This window comes from Citrus sinensis, chromosome 3 (assembly GCF_022201045.2).
Source record: "Citrus sinensis cultivar Valencia sweet orange chromosome 3, DVS_A1.0, whole genome shotgun sequence".
NCBI classification, from domain to species: Eukaryota; Viridiplantae; Streptophyta; class Magnoliopsida; order Sapindales; family Rutaceae; genus Citrus; species Citrus sinensis.
Window position 1 is genome coordinate 46,785,799 of NC_068558.1, and position 25,692 is coordinate 46,811,490.

The 25,692-nt window shown below is 33.8% G+C and overlaps 3 protein-coding genes and 1 long non-coding RNA gene across 6 annotated transcripts; 2 read left to right on the plus strand and 2 right to left on the minus strand.

The window, feature by feature from the left end:
- Positions 1-5,700: 5,700 nt before the first annotated feature.
- LOC127901007 (uncharacterized) lies at positions 5,701-9,752 on the minus strand. The gene is made up of 3 exons (XR_008052989.1): positions 9,433-9,752; positions 8,069-8,097; positions 5,701-5,948 (listed from the first exon to the last, which is right to left on the minus strand). It is a non-coding gene; the product is annotated as an uncharacterized LOC127901007 (long non-coding RNA).
- A 173-nt stretch (positions 9,753-9,925) lies between these two features.
- Positions 9,926-13,848, plus strand: LOC102616161 (LRR receptor-like serine/threonine-protein kinase RPK2). The gene has a single exon (XM_006491378.4). The coding sequence runs from the start codon at positions 10,264-10,266 to the stop codon at positions 13,651-13,653; it is 3,390 nt and encodes a 1,129-aa protein (XP_006491441.2). The 5' UTR covers positions 9,926-10,263; the 3' UTR covers positions 13,654-13,848.
- Positions 13,849-17,033: 3,185 nt separating this feature from the next.
- LOC102615869 (mannan endo-1,4-beta-mannosidase 4) lies at positions 17,034-20,684 on the plus strand. Its single transcript, XM_006491377.4, has 5 exons — positions 17,034-17,544; positions 17,729-17,923; positions 18,088-18,210; positions 19,932-20,137; positions 20,275-20,684. The coding sequence occupies exons 1-5, from the start codon at positions 17,200-17,202 to the stop codon at positions 20,642-20,644; spliced, it is 1,239 nt and encodes a 412-aa protein (XP_006491440.2). The 5' UTR covers positions 17,034-17,199; the 3' UTR covers positions 20,645-20,684.
- Positions 20,685-20,936: 252 nt separating this feature from the next.
- LOC102615570 (glucose-1-phosphate adenylyltransferase large subunit 1-like) lies at positions 20,937-25,599 on the minus strand. 3 transcript variants are annotated; one of them, XM_052436775.1, is made up of 16 exons: positions 25,291-25,599; positions 24,193-24,458; positions 23,928-24,050; positions 23,651-23,824; positions 23,433-23,525; positions 23,142-23,225; positions 22,999-23,054; positions 22,761-22,854; positions 22,547-22,659; positions 22,380-22,452; positions 22,038-22,118; positions 21,855-21,941; positions 21,656-21,760; positions 21,371-21,477; positions 21,228-21,288; positions 20,937-21,143 (listed from the first exon to the last, which is right to left on the minus strand). In XM_052436775.1, exons 2-16 carry the CDS (start codon positions 24,418-24,420, stop codon positions 21,042-21,044), a joined length of 1,581 nt encoding a protein of 526 aa, XP_052292735.1. In that variant the 5' UTR covers positions 24,421-24,458; positions 25,291-25,599; the 3' UTR covers positions 20,937-21,041. The 3 variants fall into 3 exon arrangements, with proteins under 3 accessions (XP_052292735.1, XP_052292734.1, XP_006491439.3); XM_052436774.1 differs by lacking the exon at positions 25,291-25,599 and adding an exon at positions 24,939-25,114 and having other exon boundaries at positions 23,928-24,041; XM_006491376.4 differs by lacking the exon at positions 25,291-25,599 and adding an exon at positions 24,939-25,111.
- Between the last annotated feature and the right edge of the window lie 93 nt (positions 25,600-25,692).

A 25,692-nucleotide genomic window follows, 5' to 3' on the forward strand; every position in this document is an offset into this window, starting at 1 on the left:
CAAACCAAACAACAAAATCTAATTTCACTACTCTTCTCTATTCATTTCTTCTCCCTTCCTCTCCATTCCACTCTTTTCCTCTCCTCTCATTTCTTCAAACCAAACATGACCTGAATGGAATGGATTGGGCCAAATTTTAAAATAGACGAAATAATGATATTCCAACAATCAATTTATCTCCTATGCTTAAAAAAAAAATCAATTTATCTCAACAGTCCCACTTCTCCATTATCTCTACTTATTTCTAAAAATATCTTTAATTCATTTTTTTTTTAACTCAACAACTACCGTTTAATATTCATTCTCATCTTCTTCCAAAAGCCTTTAATTAAATGCGTTTTGAGTTCATTGTTATCAAAGCTTGAATTGTTGGACCATTAACACTTGACCCACAAAGACATTTGTTGAATACATACACACCATTGGCTTTAGTGCATAACCATTTCAACTAATGAAAAAACATTTGATTTGACCACAAAATCTTGCAACCCACAATTGAATCACTGCGAGACTCGGTCCTCGAACTAAGTTAGCAGCTTTACCAAGTCATCCTAAGTGCACCATCTCCATCCACATGTTTCAAAGCCTTTGTGAGTCCCTCGACATGCTCTCTGTCAATCTAGGTGTCAATTTCAATCTCGATGGAGCCAGCGACTCGAATGATAGAGTGAGTCGAGACTCGTCGAGTCAAGAAGCTTTTGAGGCTATTATGGTCATGCTATCTACGGAGGTTAGGACGAAGGTTTTGAGGTCGGTGAGGTGTTGAGCAAGAGTAGGGAAATGTGGATCCCCGGAGAGAGGGGCATCAGATTCAGTCTCGAGCTTGAGTGGATCTTTAACGGCAGATGAGTTGAACTCGGGCGAGTTGGAACTAAGGTGCGCTTAGAGGTCGACTTCTCAATTGAGGCTTGCTTAAGAGCTTCTAGGACGTTGAGCACTCGTGGAGATTGTTCCTGCCATAATGGATCTTCCATAAACACAACTCCCTTCCTTTGATTTTGTGCTGTTTTGATTGTTCACGGAGTTTATATGAAATGGAGGCAATGACTACTCATTGAGTTACTGTATAAACCAACCAACTGACCAAACAATTTGTCTTGAGTCTTGAAATTCCTCTGTTGATTTTTAGCAGTGTTGTGCATACAAACTATCATTAGGGTAATTTAGTCTTTTCAAAATCAACTAACTATCAACGAAAAATTTAACTAACGAAAAGGGGGTGCTTACAAATAAATTAATTTTCACCATTTACTTACAACTGCCACAAAATTTAAGGGAGGTTTTTAAAAATTACTCAAAGTGGGGGAGGCTTAGAGAGAGAGAGCGAGAAGAACGATAAAATTTTAAAATTTTAAATTATTTTAATGAGTATTTTAAATATTTGAAGTAAAAAAAAAAGGTTAATGAGATAAGTTAAAGAATCAAAATATCACTGCCCAATATTTAAAAAAAACTACCCGATACCTGCTGAAATCGATTGCGCCCTTTTATTCGATTCGGCCCATCTCGGCTATTCGCTACTTCTGATTGGCCTCTTCGTTAGTCAATAATCAAAAGTTAAATACAATGAGATTGCCCGCACTGTAGTCTTCTCCTTGGATATGAAATGAATATTTTTATTTTACGAGTGATGTGTTAAATTACTGAATGGATACGCGCGTTGTGGTTAATAAAAGAGTCTTCCTATAGTACAACGCTGTATGCAATACAGCCGCTTCAACAGTAAAAAGGCAACTTGAACAACCGGTATTTTACCGGTTGTTCATTTAATAAATTTTTTAAAATTATAATTTAATACAGAAAAAATAAAATAAAATGAAAAAAATAAAATTTATAAATATTTAATACAAACAATATTTGAGTGAGAAAAATATTTTTAATTTTAATAAAAGTTAAAAAAAAGTAAAATACTTTTGTCTCAATTTTTTTGGTTATATGTCAATATATTAGGTGGATGTTCCAAGTTAATTTTACATTTCCAAATTTCGATTAAACTTTCTCACTAATTGGTTTGCTTATTTCCACTTTCCGATCCATTAGTTTTATGTTTAATATTCCTACTAAACTCGTTAAATACTAGTATTTTGGGTTAAATTCCAATTAAATCTATTTCTCGTTAGATAAGTTTCTAAATTCGGTTAAACTTTCTCCCCATTTGGTTTATGTGTTTCAACTATTATTCCACTAGTTTTGCGTTCAATATTCCAATTAACTTGGTAAGATTTCAATTATATGGGTTAAATATCAATATTAATTTTTTTTGTTTGATTAGTCACAGATCTTGGTTATACTTTTTCATTTATAGGTTCATATATTTCAACTTATTAGTCCATTAGTTTTGCGTTTGATATTCCTACTAAATTCGTTAAGTACCAATATTTCAGGTTACATTCCAAGTAACTTTCATTTTTCGTTGGATGAGTTCCTTATTTTCGTTGCACTTTCTCTCTTACTGGTTCACTTGTTTCAACTAATTATTCTTCTAGTTTTAAGTTGAATATTCCCATTAATTTCGTAAGATTTCAATTATTCAGGTTAAGTACCAAGTTTGTTTTCGATAATTTTATTTTTGATTATGCAAGTCTCTAATTTTTGTTATAGTTTCTCATATGTGGGTTTATACGTTTCAATTATTTTTCCACTGGTTTTGCATACAATATTTCAATTAACTTGGTAATATTATAATTATTTGGGTTAAATACCAAAATTATTATTTTTGGTTAGATTAATTCCTACTTTTGGTTAATCTTTTTCATTTATAGGTTTGTATATTTCAACTTATTAGTCCACTAGTTTTGCGTTGGATATTCCTACTAAATTCGTTATGTACCAATATTTTGGGTTACATTTTAAATAACTTTCATTTTTCGTTGGATAAATTCCTTATTTTTGTTGAACTTTCTCTCTTAATGGTTTACGTGTTTCAACTAATTATTCCTCTAGTTTTGCATTGAATATCCCCATTAATTTCATAAGATTTCAATTATTCAGGTTAAGTACCAAGTTTGTTTTCGATAATTTTATTTTTGGTTATGTAAGTGTCTAATTTTGGTTATAGTTTCTCATATGTGGGTTTATACGTTTCAATTATTTTTCCACTGGTTTTGCGTTCAGTATTCCAATTGAGTTGGTAGGATTCCAATTATATGGGTTAAATATTAATATTAATTTTTTTTGTTTCATTAGTCACATATTTTGGTTATGATTTTGCATTTATAGGTTCATATATTTCAACTTATTAGTCCACTAGTTTTGCGTTTGATATTCTTACTAAATTCGTCAAGTACCAATATTTCGGGTTACATTCCAAGTAACTTCCATTTTTCGTTGGATGAGTTCATAATTTTCGTTGCATTTTCTCTTTTAATGGGTTACATGTTTCAATTAATTATTCCTGTAGTTTTGCGTTGAATATTCTCATTAACTTCGTAAGATTCCAATTATTCAGGTGAAGTACCAAGTTTGTTTTTGATAATTTTATTTTTGGTTATGCAAGTCTCTAATTTTGGTTATAGTTTCTCATATGTGGGTTTATACGTTTCAATTATTTTTCCACTAGTTTTGCATATAATATTTCAATTAACTTGGTAATATTATAATTATTTGGGTTAAATACCAAAATTACTTTTTTTTGTTAGATTAGTTCCTACTTTTGGTTAATCTTTTTCATTTATAGGTTTATATACTTCAACTTATTAGTCCACTAGTTTTCTGTTTAATATTCCAACTAAATTCATTAAGTGCCAATATTTCGAGTTAGATTCCAATTAATTTTTATTTCCCGTTAGATGAGTTCCTAATTTTCATTGCAGTTTCTTTGTTATTAGTTCATGTGTTTTAGCTAATTATTCCTTTAATTTTGTGTTGAATATTCTCATTAATTTCATAAGATTCCAATTATTCGGGTTAAGTACTAAATTTATTTTTCTAATTTTGTTTTTGGTTAAGTAGGTTCCTAATTTTCTTTATATTTTCTCTCATATGAGTTTATATGTTTCAACTATTATTCCACTGGTTTTACGTTCAATATTCCAATTAACTTAATAAAATTCCAGTTATTCCTATTAAGTACCAAATTTATGTCATTTACACTTAAGGGTAGTGAAATAATAATTAGATTTTATTTAAAAATATTAGATTATAGGTAACAAAATTAAATATCTAAATTATTAGATACAATAACTCATATTTTATTTGGGTAATTTTTTTATATCATAATAATAAAATAGTAAAATTAAACTTATATTAAATTTTAATATAATGATTTAATTGATTAACTATACAAAATTTTTACTAGTTTGTATTTTTTAAAATTATTGTGAACTCATTATAATTATTTTCTAGAAGTGGGGTGGATTTATAAATATAGCGGAGTGCAAATACCCCACCCGTACCAAATACGATAATATTAATAAGATGAATTATATTTGACCCCTTACTATTTAAGCAAATATCAACTTATCATATAATAATGAAAAATCTTTATTACAACCCTTAATTTTTTTTTTAATATTTTGAGTCCATAATCTAAGTCCCTTTTTTTTGTATTTTCATTACTTCATAAGATCTCTTGAATTTGATCATATTTATACTTGAGCTTTTAAACTTTATACATATTTATTCTCATTTTAACATTTTAATTGATTATTTTAGTCATCAAATAAATTAATATATTTATTTCAGCTTTCTCTTTACTTTTTAAATATTTTCCTTAACTTTTGAAAACTTCGACAATAAATAAAAAATAGCACATAAAGAGTGCATGCAATTGCTATGTTTCTCATAAAATTACTTTTTTAAAAGTTATGACAACATAAGCTATAAAATGTTTAAACGTACAAAAATTGATACTTTCTTAATCTATTTGTGTTGAATTATTATTTTTTATTTTTCTTTTGGGATCTAAGTCAAAATTTCTTGAACTTGAATGTATTTATACTTAACTTTTGATGTTTATAAATGTTATGCCCATTTTATTATTCAATTAATTATATTTATTTATCTTTAAACTAAAATAAATCAAGAATTAATATTTTTTTGAATTCGAATTAAATTTTTACCGATCTATTTTCTTTTCAAATTAGTTTTATTAAATTCTAATTACTTCAACAAAAAATTTATGTTATTAATTGTAAGTATTATTCGTATTATTATCACTATTATTATTTATTTTTTACTCTTACTACAATTGTTATTATTACTATCTTGCCTCATGAAATTTGCTAAAAAAATTTTTTTTTCTTTTGGTTTAAATGAGTATCCTTCTTTTTATCTTCATTATTTCATGAGATCTTTTGAACTTGATTCATTATTTCATGCGATCTTTTGAACTTGATTGTACCTATACCTAAACTTCTAATCTTTATACATATTTATTCTCATTTTATTATTTTAATTAATAGTATTTACTTATATTTAAAATAAATTGATGCACTTATTTCCATCTCTCTTTACTTTTCAAAACTTCATAAACTTATTAGACTTCACAAATTTGAATCAAAATTTTACAATATAAACAATTAGCACTTTCAATTGTTATTATTTATGAATTACAATCATAGAGATTGACATGTTCTTGTTTTTCTCTGAAAAAAATTCTAATTTGAAAAATAAAATTCTATTTCAAATAAAAAACTGGAAAATCAGGTTTTAGACCAAGAAAAATATCAGCTGTAACTAAAGAAAAATGAATCACATTGGTAAAAGTACTCAATTAAACTGAATCTTCATTAACAAATGCCTGACTACTAATAGAATCACCGGAGTATAATTGAAAATTTGGACAAAGGAAAATAATACAAATAATAGGAGTAAAATAATCCACAATCCCTAAGATTAGAGTACCAAAAAAAAAATTGAAATTACAAGTAACAAGAGTTCAATCTCTATTTTTCAGTATTTACATTCTTGCTACAAATTATTGCTTCATGTCATATTTTCATTTACTCCTGCAACAAACAAGGTAGCAAACAAATCAAAATCCTCCAAATGAAAAACTAAAGATAGAAACTCAAGAAATAGAAGGAAAAAGAATGAAAAATTGGAGAGCCAAGAGCAAAGCGACTAAACAGATGCCTTGATCAACTCTAAACATTCATATCATTTGTGGAACCAAACAAAATGTTTGCGCTTAACAAATCAAAAATATTAAGAAACCAAAAAACAAAGTCATCACACAACTAATGCAAATAAACAACACCATATCTCAATGCATATAAACCAACACACGTGCACAAGAGTACGATCCAAATGAATATTGAACAAATCCATCCGTCGTTTAATCAATTTTACAAATCCACAAATACAATTTCAAGCTAAAATGAGAAAGCCTATCATTCCAGTATTGTTGAAATATACAAAAATAATAAATCATACCTTATAACATTGTAATCAGCACTCTCAGCTAGGAAAATCAACAAGAAAATTATCTAACCATTTCATGTCATTTTTATGCTTAACCCAAAAGAAAAACATAGTTGAACAAATGGAAACATTAATTGAGTTCATAATTGACAAAATTGAAAGCTCACTTAACCTTAGGTTCTCTCACAATTATAATGCACAAACAACATCCTAGTCTCCATTTAAACCTCGTTGGATCTACACAGGCCTAAAAACTCAACTAGTGAAATTGTTTATCTATAATATTTTCATGGTGAAAATAGAAGAAGCTCATCAATAAACAGAATAACCAAACAAGATCAATCCCAAAAGAATTATATTACATGTTACAACTATAATCCAAGGAATTAAGACAAGCAGAAAAATCCAATAAACAATAAAACAAACAAAATTAAATCTAACAATCAAATAACTATAATTCAACTGAAATATTAAAGATTATGTGAGTTTTAGATCATTAAAATATCCCCCCTAATAAAAATAAAAATGCTATTCAATTACATGGGAAAAAATATTCAATTAAACTAAATCTTCTTTACACAAGCCAAAACTCTAAAAGAAGTTTCCATTAACATTACCACTTAAACATAATTGAACCTTTAGACGAACATAATTGGTTAAAAATAATATGAAAATTAGAGTAGAAAACTTCACAATTCCTAAGATAGAGTAAAGCCACAAAGATAAACAAATTAAAATAACAAAATTTCAATCTCTAATTTTCCACCATTTCCATTCCTGCTATAAATTATTGCTTTAAGTCGTATTTTTATTTTCTACCGTGATTAAAGAACGCTGTAACAAGCAGGTCAAAATCCTTTCAAATGAAAAGTTAAAGACTACGGAAACTCAAGAAACAAAAGGAAAAATAATGAAAAACTGGAGAGGTAACACAAATGATCGAACAAGGAAGTTGAACGCAGAACATTCATACCGTTTGAGGAAGCAAACAAAATGTTTATGCTTAACAATTTAAGAAATATCACGTAAAATCACTAGACCTCAATCCATACAAACCAACAAGTACTCTGCAAAGCCTGGTAGTGTGGCAAACAAAGCAATTGACAAGAATAATAACCTACAAAGTAGAGATAATCTTAAAGTGTCTTATCTACAAAATTCAAAAAGAAGTTTTGCATTCATAAACAAGAAAAAAAAATTATAATTTCCTTCCATATGCTATATGTATATCACCAATGCTGACAAAGATCATAATTAATCAAATCCATGAAACACTTTCACTATTTTAACATGCAAGCCGCAGTATCTTAAGTCTTTGTAATGAGAAAATTTAGAAGCACTTTTAAACAAGGTTCAGTTGAATCAAATAATTGGGTCTAATATATAATACATTCAAAGTATAAATGCTAACTCCCATACTAATTTCAACATAATGACCTTTGTTGCATACATTAAAATCATGACTATTACCATGTCCTCAATTTTGTGTCATACAAACAAATTTCATCATAAAACAAAGTACAGTGCTTTAAAAAAAAAAAAAAGGCATTACAGGCTGCTGGGAATGAGGACTAGGGGCTGATGGGGTTGTAACCAAGATCAAAATCAATGCACTGAAACCAATAATGACAGAACTCATGCTATGAATTGTTTTAAATCATGTTTTACACCTAATAAAGGGTTAGTATATTAGAGGGATTGATACCTGGCATGTACTTCAGCAAACCAGGAACCCTGAAAATAAGAAAGAAAAGTTTTGCTCATTTCAAAAACATGCAAGAAAATAGAGCGTCTTCTCAGGTCTTTTTCAGAAAAACTATTCGTTGTAACCTACGCAAAATTCTACTTAGCACAATCGTAAGGACCAATCCTAAGATTAAGATAAAGGCCTGCTTGCTGCACCAGCTTGATAAGCTTCAGCAGATCATAATATCCCTCCAAATAATACTAAAACCAATTAAAAAAAAATAGCAACACATATATTGCAGAACTTATTTAAAATATTACCCTAGATTTGAGACCACAAGCAAACTGGGCCTCCTGATAAAAACAAATTACATGCCATGAATAAAATTATTACAAGTCCACCAGAGAAATTGTCAGGATTATAGCAATTAGAAACCTCTCGTAACTTCATTTATCTTCACCAATGAAGATAGGTCAACATTTAACATTCTTTCACAACCAAGTACACCAAGTCTTACACATAAAGGTTTAAGGTTACAAAGTATAGTTACTTAAGACTCTAGATTTATCGTAAGGCAACTTAGAAAATTCCATTACCACACAAAGACCTGCGTCTATTTCTTATAAACATGGCAAGAATCACATCCAAAGTCAAGCAAATTCAACAACAAGCACATACAGCATATACCCAGCACATACACAACTCAGTAGCCAATTTGCGGCACAAAACAATAGAATATTGTCATAAAACCACCATAATATCATTGGACTCAAATATAAGAATAATAGAAATATAATTGTTCAATTAGATCATTACCCCAAATCACGAATACTAGCGAGACTACATTAATTCATGCCACTGGCAGCAGCACATTATTTAATTAAACCATTCAAATATAAAAAATCAGCTCCATGCGAATCTAGAATTTAAAAGGAAATATACAATAATTTTCTGGAGAGAAGAAATCCCTTTCCACTTATATTGAAGATAATTCAATAAAATGACAAGCCCCAATTCACAGCTCATCAAAACAAACCCCATTACTTTCATTTGCTTGATGCTCGATAATGTAACCTTTTTTTTTAATTTTTGATTTTTTTCCTCTTTGTGAACAACAGAATCTCAAGATGAAATATTGCAGTATGACTTAATTGCAAATCTATCTATTCAAAAGAAAAAAATGACAATCCCTAGCAATTATCATTCAATTATCAATCCCTAGAAATCATCCCAATATTTCAAGTAATAATTTCTCAATTGTAAAATCAAATTATTGAAACTGAAATTTCAAGTAATATCCATAAAATAATCTGAAACTTCAAGCATATTTAATGACATGATAAGATTTTAATCATATATTAAATTAGAGAGAGAGAGCTCACCGAAATTATTGGAAGACATAAGAGAGAGATACAGCAAGAGAGATGATTCATCACAGTGAAAAATTCAAGCTGAGAGTGATAGATTGAAGCTGAGCGCGAGAAATTGAGCAACGAATTGAAGCGAGAGTGACAGATCGAATAAATGGCACTCCTTCAACTATATCTTTGCTCTTTGCTGTGATGGGTGGTGAATATTCTTGAATACCAATTTCATTCATCCAAAATTCCGGATGTAGGAGAAAACAATAACAGAAGAAAACACAAAGGCTGATATTATGAGAGAGAGGGGCATCACAATCCAACGGCAGTGATTTTTTAGATGAGTTAATTGATGAAATAATAACTGCACATCCGGTAGCCAAAATGAGTAATCACGCATATTAACCATTGGATGTATCTACTTCTATCTAACGGTTGTCTTTTTTTAAAATAAAATATTAAATTTAGCTGTATGAGATACAGACGCTGTATTACAAGCGGACCCTTAATAAAATCCAGATTAGAAGTAGAAGATTAAGAGAATGTCTGAAAGAAAATCTTTAAAAATGACAAAATCATTTAGAAGACTCTTTAATTGGCAAGAGACAGAAAAAGCAGTTCCACTTTAAAACATCTCTACTTTACTTTGGAACAACACAAGTCTTCTGTATACTAGTTGTTTACAGTAACCACTGCAGAGTCTTACACTCTTCTGAAATTCCACACTCCTTAACTTCTGCAAAACTTTCTCTGTTTCTTCCCCTCCATGTTACTACTTCATAGCTTCTTGCTTCTTTTCTAAGCTTAGCCTTCTTCTTTTTCTTCCCTTGGTACCCACTAAAATTCTCAAAAATGCCAAGAAGATCACAAATATATAGCCATCATTATCAACTTCACTTACTCCTACTTAATAAATTACTATGTTTTCTTGTTGGTCTCCAAATTATCTGCAGTTTGCTGGCTGTGGCTTCTGCTGATGGTCTTGCTGAAGATAAGAATGCACTGCTCCAGCTCAAATCTGCTATTACCGAAGACCCATTAGGATTAACTTCTAATTGGAACCCTAAAGACACGGACTCATGCTCGTGGCACGGGGTCACTTGTGACCCACTTTCTGGTCGCGTCACATCTCTCAACCTTTCCTCCAATCTCAGCCTCACCTCATGTTCTCTGCTCTCTCTCCCACCAGCAGCTGGACCTGGAGGTAACTTTTCTTTCCACTTTCCTTGCTTGCAGTTGCATCAGCATGACCGCGGAAATATCAATAGTAATTCATCAGATAAATTAAGTGGAAATCTGTCACGTGCAATTGGTGACCTAACTCAACTTAGGGTTTTGTTGCTTGCCTTCAATGGGTTTTCCGGAGAGTTGCCGCTGGAGATTGGTCAACTTTCTCTTTTGGAGATTCTTGATTTGAGTTTTAATTCTTTTCACGGACCTATTCCACCCACTCTCCAAAATTGTTCTTCATTACGACTTATTAATTTATCTGGGAATCAATTTAACGGAACAATCCCGGCATTTTTTGGACAGTCTCCGGGTTTCCAAGTTGTTTCGCTTTCTTTTAATTTGTTAAGTGGTTCAGTTCCTGAGGAATTTGGTGACAATTGTGTGAGTCTTGAGCATATTCTTTTGGCTGCAAACTCACTTACTGGTTCGATTCCTCCAAGCTTGGGGAATTGCACTGAGCTTCGGTCTTTACTTTTGTCTTCGAATATGTTGCAAGGTGATATTCCTTCAAGTTTTGGTCAACTTGTGAATCTTGAAGTTCTTGACTTGTCCCGGAATTTTTTGAGTGGTATTGTACCATCAGAGTTGGGCATGTGTAAGCAGTTAAAAGTTCTGGTACTGAGGAATGACTATGGCCCTCTGTATTCAAGAGAACATGGTGACTTGCCAATTCAGCCGGTGGTTGATGGAGGGGAGGATTATAACTTTTTTGATGGTGGATTGCCTGATAGTATTACTAGACTTCCAAATCTTCGTGTATTTTGGGCACCGAACTTGAATTTGGAGGGCATTTTTCCTCAAAACTGGGAGTTGTGTTCTAAATTGGAGATGCTGAATTTAGCTCACAATTTCTTCACAGGACAAATACCCGCCTCCCTTGGAAACTGTAAGAGCTTATACTTTCTTGATTTGAGCTCAAATAACTTGACTGGGTTGCTTCCTGAAGAAGTTTCTGTGCCGTGCATGGCTGTCTTTAATGTTAGCCAAAATCTTTTATCTGGAGAAATTCCTAGAATTTCTCACAGTGAATGCTCTAAGATGTCTGTAAATTGGTCAATGTCACATGTTGATTTGATTGGTTTTTACACAGCTTTCTTCTATGAAAATGCACTAACCAGTTGTGCTCCTTTTTCTTCTCCTTCCAATGGTTTGTTTATATTACATGATTTTAGCAACAATCTCTTCACTGGTCCAGTTCCACCCTTTCTAATTGATTCAGATAGTTTGTCTAGTAGGCCTTACTATGGTTTTTGGTTGTCTGGGAACAGTCTCAAGGGCAATCTTTCGACATATCCATTTGATCTGTGCCTCAGTTTGGATGGGCTAATCTTTGATATTGGAAACAACAAACTTATTGGCGAAGTTCCTTCAGATATGGGTAGCCATTGTAAATGCATGAAATTTCTGAGCATGGCTGGCAATGAATTTGTTGGTTTAATTCCACAGAGTTTCACTAACTTTGATTCCCTACGTAACCTCAACCTCAGTAGAAACCATTTGCAAGGTCCCTTACCATCCTATATTAACAAGATGGAGGACTTGAAATTCCTTTCTCTGTCCCTCAATAACTTTACGGGTGCAATACCTTGGGAGTTAACTCAACTGGCTTCATTGGAGGTTTTGGAACTTTCTGCAAATTCTCTCTCAGGAGAGATACCCTCTGAATTTTCCAAACTTGAGCATCTGAATGTTTTGAGGTTAGATCATAACAATCTCACTGGAAGGATACCCCCTGGCTTTGGTACCAGATCTTCGCTCTCAATATTTGATGTGTCTTTCAACAACTTGTCTGGATCTGCCCCTCGGAACTCTTTGATTAAGTGTGAAAATGTTCAAGGAAATCCTAATCTTCAACTGTGCCATACTGATCCATCATCCTCCGAATGGGAGCGGCAGCATTCTGGTAATGTTTCCCAACAAGAAGCTTATTCCCCTTCTGAAAGCATACAAGGAAACAGCAGTGGGCTTAATCCAATAGAAATTGCCTCCATCACATCAGCCGCAGTCATTCTTTCTGTCCTGATAGCCTTGGTGCTTTTGCTTATATGTATGAAGAAATTTTCTTGCAATTCTATAGCTGATCCTGGTTTAGTTAGGAAAGAGGTTGTAATTTGCAACAACATTGGTGTGCAGCTGACGTATGAAAATGTTGTTAGAGCTACAGCTGGTTTCAATGTTCAAAACTGCATTGGAAGTGGAGGTTTTGGAGCTACATACAAGGCTGAAATCATTCCTGGAGTTGTTGTGGCTGTAAAGCGGCTTTCTGTTGGGCGGTTTCAAGGTGTTCAACAATTTGCTGCTGAGATAAGAACTCTTGGGAGAGTGCAGCATCCTAACCTTGTAACACTGATAGGCTACCATGTCAGTGAGGCAGAAATGTTCTTAATCTACAACTACTTGCCTGGTGGCAATCTGGAAAAATTCATCCAGGACAGACCAAGGAGGACTGTGGAATGGAGTATGCTGCACAAGATTGCCCTAGATGTTGCACGTGCCCTAGCTTATTTGCATGACGAGTGTGTACCGAGGGTACTGCACCGTGATATCAAACCGAGCAACATATTATTGGATAATAACTTAAATGCATATCTATCTGATTTTGGCCTTGCAAGGCTTTTGGGTACTTCAGAGACACATGCTACTACTGATGTAGCAGGAACTTTTGGATACGTTGCACCTGAATATGCAATGACATGCCGCGTTTCTGATAAGGCAGATGTGTATAGTTTTGGTGTTGTCCTTCTTGAATTAATATCTGACAAGAAGGCTTTGGATCCCTCTTTCTGTTCCTTTGGAAATGGTTTCAACATTGTGGCTTGGGCAAGTATGTTACTTCTGCAGGGGCGACCCTGTGAGTTCTTTACAGCTGGGTTATGGGATTGTGGACCCCATGATGATTTGATTGAGATGCTCAATTTGGCAATTATGTGTACTGGTGAATCTCTTTCCTCCAGACCTTCTATGAGGCAAGTAGCACAACAGTTAAAGCAGATTCAGCCGCCAGCATCTTAAGAGGAAATTTGTCCCATACCCACTTCTGTAAGTTAACATGTCAAGCTAATGAGTTGTGTAATTCACCATTGTTTTACTACTAATTGTAGCTACATTTCTTGTAAAGAAACCGGTAGAATTCCCCTTCTAATATGCTGTAACCATTCTTTCTCGTCAAATATATGTCATATATTCCAGTGGAAACTGTTTATTTGATTTGACTTGTTTATTCGTTAAATAATTATTTATCCATTATGCTGCCCTGGCCTACTGATGGTTAAGAAAGTGCATGGGAGATGGGGAGTACCCATTGTTGCAAACTTGCAATGAGTAAATATCATACAGAGCTATGGTTAGTGTAAAACCGATATGGGGATGGTGTGTTTGTAAATTGTCACTAACAGTGTTGACCTAGATCAAATTTCTACTTGGTCAGAAGTGTATCTCGTTAAGCGACGCAGACAAAGTTGCATGGTTGTAAGGAGCTTAAATATGGGAAACACTGATCACCAAGGAAGGCAAGTGGAAGTTCCAAACGGGATCCTGCAAGGTTTTCATCTTCCTAATTGCCTGTTCTGTAGAAGGGGACTGTGTTTCATAAAGTCGAGCTCATCATAGTTGAATAGGTCAAATGGGGCTCCTAGGGTTGACGTATGAATACCTGGCCGTTCTGTCATTTCACTTTTTCTTTTTTTTACTCAACGTGAGGTAGGCTTGGTGGTCTGTTCTCTCATCTTTTAGATCAAGGTATCTGTATTAGTAGTGACAAGGCCTCGTGTTGATTTTTCAATATTAGGGTCCCATTTGGTTTCATAACTGAGAAGTCTGTCTAAGAATTAGAAAGAATGAGAATGACTTTTAACAACAAAAATCATATTTTTGGGCACAGCATTTTGAGCAGCTGTATTCCAATTTCCAAACTTTTCTTGGTGGAAATAGGTGAAAGTCATTTTCTGTGTATTGGAAAATGAAAATCATGGGTCCTAGCCACTGAAAACAACCCAAAAAGGGATGAATTCACACAAATGTTCACAGAGCTGCAACAACTTTTAGGTAAATTTTCTTTTTTCTGTTGCTATAATAGTAAGTTTTTGTTTTAATACAGCCTTATAGGCCTAGATACTCTGTGATAATCCAACTCCATTAACTTAGATTTTGCAACTAAAAGAAGCAATGTGCTCGGAAAGTAGATTGGCTACTTCAATTTGACATATGGGACCTCTTTAATGTCTTCTGCGTAAGGTAATTAAGCAGCTATTAAGAGTAATTTATCGTCTATTACTTGAATTTGGTTTGTTGATTTGATGAGTCACTAACTTGGAGTACATGTACATTGTAATAATCTTATTTAAATAATTATATTAGTTTCTTATTATAGATGTTTAAATCTTGATATCCTGCAATTTCTGTTTCAACTTCAAATAGGTTGCTCACAGGCACATGCCAATTCGTTGCAACATCCAGGTCCAGGTAATCTTATCATTTCCAGCATGCTAGTATTAGTAATCAGTTTTTATCAGTGGATGATGGTGGTTACCAAAATTGCGGATGCAGAGTCAAACCTAGATATTAGTTCATGCCCACAGTTCCACGAATGTTATTTGCTGGCTTCCGTAAAAACAAATGTACACAACTCTTAATGGTGGAAAATTAATAGTACTGGGTACCTAATATATAATTTCAATACTTCATACGGCAGCAGGTTAACTTACTACAGTTTAAAATATTAAAAATTGTTCATCTGGGTATTGATTTGTCCCATGGTTAGGTAAATTGACAGACGGTGGTTATGCATGAATTTAGACTCTTATCAGGCTTATCGATTCGGCTGTTTTGCTCTGTGCATTTGTTGTTAAATTCAACGGGATGCGTCTAGTTACAGTTTCCATCAATATAAATATATAATGGTATCATCTGGGACTGGTTAGATTGTGGGCTTAAACATTGACATTGCAAGATGTATGGTCCAAAGAGTTGGGGTTTTACAAGGAACTTCCATGGAGCAGAACCAGGAGTCTCATTGACATTCAGTCACTAAATTGCTAACTGGGTGAGGGCAGGGCCTCGAGATTAACATGTGACCAGAAAGGATGGATAGAGCAAAGTCCCGCCAGTGGTGCTGATATGTAATTAGTCTTTGTGATTGAGTTAGCGTAACAGGCATGTCGGGCTGGCAACGAAAATTTGCAATGCTCTCTTTGATCCATATATGTGGTTCGAACTGGAAGCCTCATGGTCACGGGACTTAATCTGGGTTAACCTCAGAAATGGTTACTTAAATAGACCATTTGGCATCAATCACGCCACGGCAAAAAAAAATAAAATAAAACAACTCACATGATAATGATGGTCGTCAGAAATAAAATTCTGAAGATGTGATATTGTCATATTGATATTGAAGACCGGTGGCTGAATCTGGATTATCATGATTATGGATATGGCTTTGAGGTATATACAGGTCTAGCTAGCTGGCCATTATCTTTAATCAAAAGATGAAAGGTTGCGTGTGTGGTGATTGGTGAGTAAACACATGAGACAATGCCAATGCAATGACGGAGATTTAGAAGGCGACTTCTGGCTGCTGCTTCTGCATCTGCACAAATAGGATGATTTTGGCTTTTGCGGGTACGCAAAGAAATTCCAAAACAGCGATGGAGAGGGTGGTGTAATTAAAATGAAATCGTCAGCCCGTTTGTCACTTCAGCTTGTGCTGATAATCAGATAATTGGGAATCAGCCATGCCTAGTGGCCAGTGGTTTGGTCAAGCTGTCATTGGTGAATGGTGTTGCGTCTTAGCTTGATTCAGCTCCATTTATAGGCCAAATTAAAAAGAAAAGAAATTCAACCTGTCAATTAAAATCAAATGTGCTTTTTATTAACGACAATTAAAGCTTTCAGTAAATTCAAGGATTATTATCATAATCCTTGAGTGGAGGACTCGGTGATCGATGAGAGCTCCATTTGAATGCGCTGCAAACCGTGAGAAGATAATTGAAAGAAAAAAAATTGCCACTTGTAATTCATGCAATGCAGTGTTAACATGAATGTAACTTCTATTCATCCAATTTATACATACAATTTATATATAATTATTGGACTTGGAAACGATCCTATAAACTTAATAATTAAACATAAAAAGGCTAAGATATTAACGTAATTATGAATAAATAATTTACTTTTTACCAAGATATTTTAGGATTCTTCATGTTCAAAATTTTATATATAAGTCAAATTTTGGTTAATTAAAGTTGTATTTTCCTTGAGTTTATATGACAACCAAGTTCATTTATAGGCTGTCGAATTAGAGAGTTCAAGTCACTATCACACACAATAAATACAAAATAAAAAGAAGCTGAAACCACTAGGTTTCGCATAGTCCTAAGCCGAAGAATCTCCATATAAACCCTGCAGAGCACGCAATTCATCATCATCATCATTCATCCCCGTCTCTCTCTCTCTCTCTCTCTCTCACATGAAGAACCACCATTCAACTTTATAACGTCATGTGTGTATAATTATTGCTGAAACTTTCTCGGCTATAATTAAGTTTATGCTAGCTAGCCAGCCATGTTAGTCACAAGATTGTTCAACAGTTTCATCTTTTTGGCTCTACTAGTAATCATATATCTGAATACTTACATCTACATGGCTAAAGCCAACCCTAATCAAGAATTTGCACAAACAAATGGGAGCCATTTTGCTGTAAATGGGAAGCCTCTCTACTTAAATGGTTTCAATGCGTACTGGATGTTGTATTATGCAGGTGACCCATCAACGAAGGCGAAGGTGACAGCCGCATTTCAACAAGCCACCAAATATGGCATGAATATCGCTAGAACTTGGGCTTTTAGCGACGGCGGTTACAGAGCCCTTCAGGTTTCTCCTGGTTCATACAACGAGGACACGTTCAAGGTGCGTGTGGTCTTTAATTTTTAATTAGCTAAGAAAGGTAGGATCTATCATATAATAACATAACATATATGATGGATTTGGTTTAATTAATTAACTATATATATATATATATGTGTGTGTGTGCGTGTGTGTGGGTTATTAAATGGTACGTGCTTTGATTATTGGTCGTTAATTAAAATTTCAGGCACTGGACTTTGTGGTGGCAGAAGCAAGGGAATACGGGGTTTATGTGATCCTAAGCTTAGTGAATAACTTCAAGGAGTATGGGGGAAGGCCACGTTATGTTGAATGGGCGAGAGAGCGTGGCCAGTCTTTGAAGAATGAGGATGACTTCTATACAAATGCTGTTGTCAAACAATACTACAAGAATCATGTTAAGGTGCATTTTTTTACTTATTAATCCATTAATAAATGGATTAACTCCTTCGTTGGCTCCCCATTTCTAGGCTTCCTATAATTTTAATTTTAATTTTTTTTTTTGGAATTTGGGATCATAAAATTATTTCGGGTATATATAATAGAATATCCTGCCTCTGCTTGTAGGCAGTGCTGACGAGAATCAACTCGATAACCGGCGTGGCATACAAGGATGATCCCACCATTTTTGCATGGGAACTCATGAACGAAGCTCGCTGCCCAACCGATCCCTCTGGGACACTACTTCAGGTAATTAATTCATTCTAATCAATTATAATCTCTCTCTCTCTCTCTCTCTCTCTCTTATGCGCAACTAAATTATGAGCGCGTGATTGATCCTTTGTTGGTTAAATTCATATTTCATATACATCATGGCACGTAACAATGACTAGCTTTTAATTAGGTCACCAACTGGACAAGTTACCTAACAACCGCGTCCGCGTGCATGGTGGAGTAATTCTCATTAGTTGCCCGTTCAATATAGAGAGAGACGGAAAAAAAAAAAAGTAGTAATAATAAGACAGTTTTGTTTGCTTATTTCTCTTGAATCACCAATAGTTAGAAATACTAAAATGTTAATGAACTTCAACGACATATATACAAATACATAGTGGCGTCTAATTTTCTCAAGTAATCAAGATTCTCAATCTGGAATTACATTAATCTTTTGAGTGGAACTATTGGCACCCCTATAGAATTCTAAAAAAATCCCCGCACTAAATACACTTATCAGGAATAAATGAAAATTTTGATCACTTCTAAAATTGTCCCTTTTTAATTCTACTGTTAACTCTTATCATCTCCCAGTGAAATAAGATTCTCTACAAAATATTTTCACTCGGTCGCCCTACATGTAACTTACAGTTGCCCTGTAAATTTTTGTTCAGACCCCCCATACTCTATATTATTTACAATTTATTCGTAAATATTATAAAATTTTTTAGATTGCAAAATTTCATTTAACCCCTTACACTCTGTTTTATTTCATTAAAACTCCTAGAGTACCAATTCACCCCCTATAATTTTAAATTTCCAAAACAACCTCCATTTAATTAAAAAATATAATAATTATTAAATGAATTATAATTATAATTTTTAAATAGATTGTTACTATTATTATTATTATTATTATTATTAACAAGAATAAAAAGTATTATAATTAATTAATCTATTAACAATAATTAATAATAATTTTTTCATTAGATTGTTAATAATAATAATTATTGATAATTAATTTTTGAATAATAACAATAACAATAATTAAAATACAAAATAATAATTATGGTAAAAATTAATTAAAAATATTATAATAATTTGTTACAATTTAACTTTTTTGAAAAGTTTATGTGGATGTAATATTCAAAAGTTTCCTTTACAATTTCCTCGACTTTGTTTGTAGTGTCTCGCTTTCATTATTAGATTCTCTCTCTAATCTTTTGTTTGTTTATCTATTTTGTCATGTTTAATTTTGATATGAAAATTGGAAGTGAAACCTTATAATTTTTTGACTGATCAATATATTTTGACACCTACAAGTCAGTAGCCAACAACTGTATTTTCACTGTACCAAAGAAAATACAAATGTTTTTTCATAATACGAATGAAAATTTAAAACAATACAAAAGGAATCCAATTCAATTTTAGGGTTAAAATTGTAAATACGAGTAAAAGGTGCTTTATAAAGAGTTTGGAGGGGTGCCAATAGCTAGCTCCACTCAAATCTTTTTTTTGATAATAATTACAAGAGCTTCCACGGGGGCTCCACTTGGAAAATAGCGACATGCAAACAAACACTCTTCATCGCTGGCGACGAGGGCCGCTTTGCTTTCCTTTGTGCTCTTTTAATTGGCATGTTTGCTAGTTCAAAATCTCTACGTACGTTAATTATTATTGAAACCAAATGTATAATCACAACTCGTGAAATATTCACTCAACTTTCCTCTTGAATGTTTTGTTTGTTTGACATGCAGGAGTGGATTAAAGAAATGGCAGCGCATGTTAAGTCCATCGATAACCATCATCTGCTTGAAGTAGGTTTGGAAGGTTTCTATGGGGAATCAGTACCAGAAAGGCAAAAATACAATCCCAACAACACTCCTGTTGGTACTGATTTCATTACCAATAATCAGATCCCAGATGTTGATTTCGCAACCATTCATATTTACCCCGAGCAATGGTAATATACGACGATAATAATATTATTATTAACAACATTCTCTCAGAAAATAGAACCTTTCTCTCTCGTATTTGTGTTTATTTCATCAGAATTGAGCTTAGTTAATTTTTATATGTATGCATTCGTATTCGTGGCAGGTTGCCACCAGGAAACACAAGTGACGAAATTCAACTTGCATTTGTGAATAGATGGATCCAGGCTCATATCCAGGACTCAGATTCAATTCTGAAGAAACCAATCCTCATTGGGGAGTTTGGAAAGTCATATAAATATCCAGGGTATAGCGAGCAGAAACGGAACAGTTATTTTCAGAAGGTTTATGATGCCATATACGATTGTGCAAAAAGCAAGGGCCCATGTGGTGGTGGGTTATTTTGGCAACTAATGACACAAGGAATGACGAATTTTGGTGATGGATATGAAGTTGTTTTGGAGAGTAGCCCTTCAACTGCTAATATTATTAATCAACAATCTCTCAGGCTGGCTGTATTATCCTCCATCACATAATTGCAACTGAATAAGATGTCCCGGCAGCTGCTTGTATTAATGATTTGAGTAGAAGCAGCACAGAAATATCATTTGACATAAACAAATTGACATAAATAACGAGAGAAATCTTTCAGTGTTAAGAATAATGAACAAACGTTTGTAATTGTCATTGCATGAGGACTAATTATTTCATGCCCTCAAACAAATAGAGATTGTGTAAATTCAACCGGAAAAATCCAGTGATAGCTTGAGAAACTTAATAATGAAAAATTTCATTTCCAGTTTCTTTAGCGAAAAGTTTCATAAACATGTTTGCAGCTCATTTCATCACAGATTAATCATGAATCTGATATTTACACACGAACGCTTCATTTGGCCATCTCTTTACTTTTGTTGAATACTTGAATCATATCCTTTAAATGATCGTCCCATCCTTTATTGTAGTATTTTTCAACACCACTGTAATTCCAGATCGAATATAGAATCCGTCCGAAGGTCTCTCTGCCTCTTCCACGCCCTGCAATTAATCAAAAAGATTAATATAATTATCTACAGTTGTTTCTTCTTGTACTAGTACTCTGCTACTAATTGTAACACTTACATCCTTGTTCGCAATGATCACATTCTTTCCAATTTTCGCGTTCTTGTCAATTATACAATTCCTACATGATGGGGACATGTAATGATATGTGTAAACCCAACAAAATTAAAAAGAAAAAAAAAAAAAAGGATTTTGAAACTTACTTGATTTTGGTATCTCTTCCAATGCCAACCGGAACTTTGCCCTCCGCCAAAAGAGCTGCGATCTCTGCTTCAGTTTGGTAATAGTCAGCCCCCATCATCATGGTATCCTGCATGTGAGTGCCAACTGGAGAATATAATTGCAGATATATGAAAGCAATAAAAATAACTAGTTATTTGATTCAATGGAATACGCAGACAGGGCATCTCAAGTCTCAACTTTAGAACGAGTTAAGGTGGGTAGTAAATAATAATAGTTAAAATTACAAGGCAAGGAAGAAAGTGTACCTTCAACTCCACACCATACTCAAGTCTTGAGCGGATTCCCACAATGGAATGTTCAACGCTGCACTCCCTCAAAAAGCACCCATGTGAAATAATAGAATCTTGAACCTAAAATAGAAAGAGTAGTTACTTGACCGGTCTCAACATAGCATCAAAGAGCTATGTCATCTTGTTGGCATGGCCACTGAGTTTGAAATTATACCCGGCACTTCTCTATTTTAGAAGGTGGTAGAAATCGAGGAGATGTGAAAATTGGCTTCTGCGGATCATAGAAGTGAAACTTGGGAGGCTTCAAAAGTAGAGAATAAATTTAGTTTGGTAACTTGTTTTGACGAGGAAAGAATTTTGGCAGACAATGCAAAAAAAAGAAAAAAAAAAAAACTACCTTATCTGTCAGGGACAAATTCGCATCAAAGAATGATTTTATAGTCCCTATGTCTTCCCAATAGTCGTTGAATAAATAGGCCTGGCATGGACGTAAAAACAGCAAAGTCCTTAAGTGAATTGTATAGAGATTGAGAGCTCAATGCAACTTGTACGCGGATACACATCAATTATCCTTTCTGTATCAGTAACAGAGTTAAGGTGTAATCTCGTATCAAACAGTGTTAAGATGTCATCTCAAACTAGTGGCAAGAGCCCACAAAGATATCATGAACTTCTTCTACAGTCATAAACTCTAAACTACTGCTTAATCCCCGATTATCTTATTACTTCATGATTCTACCTGAACATTAAAATCTTTAGTGGCCATCGGAATGACTTCTGATCCAAAATCGTTGGCCTCTGGGTAATGCCACCTATGGAAGTTAAAAGATGTCAAGTAAGAAAGAAACATTACTCATTTTTCTCCATATAAGCATAAAACTTTGGTCAATAGAAATATAAAATTACCTAAGAACCTTCAATAGAACCTCTGTCTTAAACAAATATATACCCATTGATGCAATGTATGGGAAATTCCTTGCTTCTTGTGCTGATAGTCCTAGAGCAGTTGTATCTATTTGCTGTGACAACAAAATAGTTTCAAACAGCTATGAGCTAGTTTCCATCTTCAATTATAGATTTCTTTAACTGGTAATCAAGGGAAAATGGAAAGAGTAACAACCATCGATCGCAAGTTTTCACCCTTAGGTTTTTCAAGAAATTGTCCAATCCTTCCTGTTTCATCAATCTTCATCAGCCCAAAATCTGAGGCACGACTGCAGGGAAGAAGGCAGTAAAATGAACATCAAAATCTGAGGCACCAAGCAATTTATATTTCTTAGTGAGATTATATTGATTTTATGACTATTGCTACATGCTAAATAAACCATTTGGATTAAATATGTTGTAGAAATAATTACCTTTCATCCACAGGGAGACAACAAACTGAGATATCACCGCCCGAATTGATATGATGCTGCAGACAGAGATCATGTTACAAAAAAAACCATGTAAGTAGGAAAAATGGAACAGAGAATCACCAAGTTAACAACTGTGGTTTGACCTGCACGAAGTCCATATAATCCATTCGATAAAGATGATCACCGGACAATATGAGAATGTTCTCAATGTTTCTATGCTTAGCATCCTGGGGAAAAAAAAAAAAAAGTCATCAACATTGATAACATCAGATTCTTACATATATTGCAGGCTGGATAAGCTAAGAGGTGATGTCAGATCAAACAGCTAATTTCACATATGCTCTTGCGCATTTCCATTTAACATGAGCGAATAAAGATTAATTCTATCACAGTAGAATATTCTGAAAACAGGGCATGGATTAGCTTCCACATACCTCAAACATCCAGATGAACTGTCTTACAGCATCTGCTGTACCCTGAAACCACTTCTTTCCGGATTCGCCTTGCCTTTGAGTGGCTGCTAATACCTGTCATGAAGAATGAAGCAGAATCAGAGGCATAGGCACTATCTAATCCTTTAAAAAGGAAAATTTTCAGTGGTGTCTTTACTATTGTCCACCATCTCCACCTCCATTATTTAGTTGTTACATACCTCAACAAATCCGTCACCAAAGTTCATACCATCTCCCAAATTATAGGTTCGAGAAATGTGGCGGTTGAGAGATTGAGAATTAAACTGGGTGAGGATGTAAATTTTTTTAATTCCACTGTTGATGCAATTACTCATTGGAACATCAATTAGTCTATAACATCCCCCAATTGGTACCTAAAAGATCATGTAGAGAGTAACAAACAACAGGAAATTGTCAAATGAAGTTAAGATTAAAATTCAATTCATATATATATAAAACGTTTCGCAGCAAGCTTACAGCTGGCTTGGCCCTTCTTCCAGTAAGTGGAAAAAGTCGTGTCCCAGCACCACCACCTAATATGATGGAGGCAACAGCCTTGGGGTCAGCTTCTGGTTTTTCAAATACTGGTGCCTGAAAAGTCTGCATAGAATGTTCACAACCAAACAAGAAACCATAGCCATAACACAACTAAGGCAGCAATCAATTATGAAACATGAAAAAGAAATGAATAATGATTCATGATATAAGTGTCGAAAACCCAAATGCACGGCTGAAGTATTACCATATAATCTTTAGCAACATCTGCAAGAATAGAACGAACTGAGAACCGCTTGCTTGTGGCACGTGTTTTACGTGGGATGTTAAATTTCCCTAACTGAACGCCCGATACTGAACTGTTAGGCTGCCCTGTGGCTGTGCTCACTCTAATCCCCGAGAATGATGAAGTGGGCAACAACCTTTCCTGCTGAGGCATTCCTGAACTTATTGAGCTGAATCCATTTAACTCCATTGCCACAACTGTTTCAGTAAGCGATTTGTCCTGTTTGGCTGAATGAATGAATCACACAATGCAATGGATCATTTCAAGTCAGACTATCTATGCATAAAAAAATTTCATACCCAAGGCCATTGGGATTTGAAACCACGCTTCCCATGCAAAAATTATAATATAATGCAATACAGAAAAGCCACCATACATCAGTGACTGTAAAAACACGTTTACTTGAAAAGAAAAATTGAGGAAAACCAAACAAAGGAAGAGAATTGAAATAGATTAATCAATCTTTATAAAAAGCTAAAACATGATCCCAGATATTTAAAAAAAAAATGCAATATTTTCAATCTGACAGTGCAGAAGAATATTAATGTTTTTTAAAGAAAGAAATTAATACCGATTGTTTAAAGGTATAAACAACATTAGATTATGCTTTTGTAATATAACATTTTCAATAAACTAAAAGCGCAAGTTGCCTGAGGAAAGAGGAAAGAATGGCTCCAACATCAGAATTTTCTTTTTTATAAACTCACTCATTTCTTGAAAATGGGTTTACGTTATCGAGATTCTCAACAGCTTAGAATAAAAGCTTCCCACGCAGGAGAGTGTGAGACACCACATTCTACATTCAGCGTGTTACAATATTTATATATTTATAATACAGTACCCAATATCATACGGCGCTTCCCTCTCATCTGGGTTGGCGTTTCTCATTTCTGTTTTCAACTACTAACCTCATGTGCATGCATTCATTTTGATTCTTTTTAATTTCTGTTATCTATTTATATTGTGTGAACACTAGAGCGAACAGAAGGTTGAAATTTTCTCGAAGTAGTCATAGAATGACACAAATATATATACATACGAAAGAGGAAAATGACTCACTCGCTGTCACTGACTTCTTTTTCGATTGAACGAGATGGAAACGCCGACTGAATTAATAATATCCATTGATTAGTATATTTATTATAAGCTGAAACTGAAGAACCACCGTCACCCAAGAATGGGAAGAGAAAACGGGCATGACAATATTCCCACGAGACTGAGAGCCACCACCATGCATGCACCGACAGAAAGCAAAGCAGCTTTTACTGCTAGCACTTTAAATTTTTGGAGGTCAATAGAGACACCAAAGCCAAAGAGTTGTGTTGCAAATCTGTTACTTGATCTATCCCTTCAAGTGGCAAGTGGGTGAGTATTGTGTTATCTCTCCATACCGAAACTATAGCAACCATTTGAATTCATCAGACTTCCCAACTGCTCACCGCGTTTTCAGTAACCATCCTC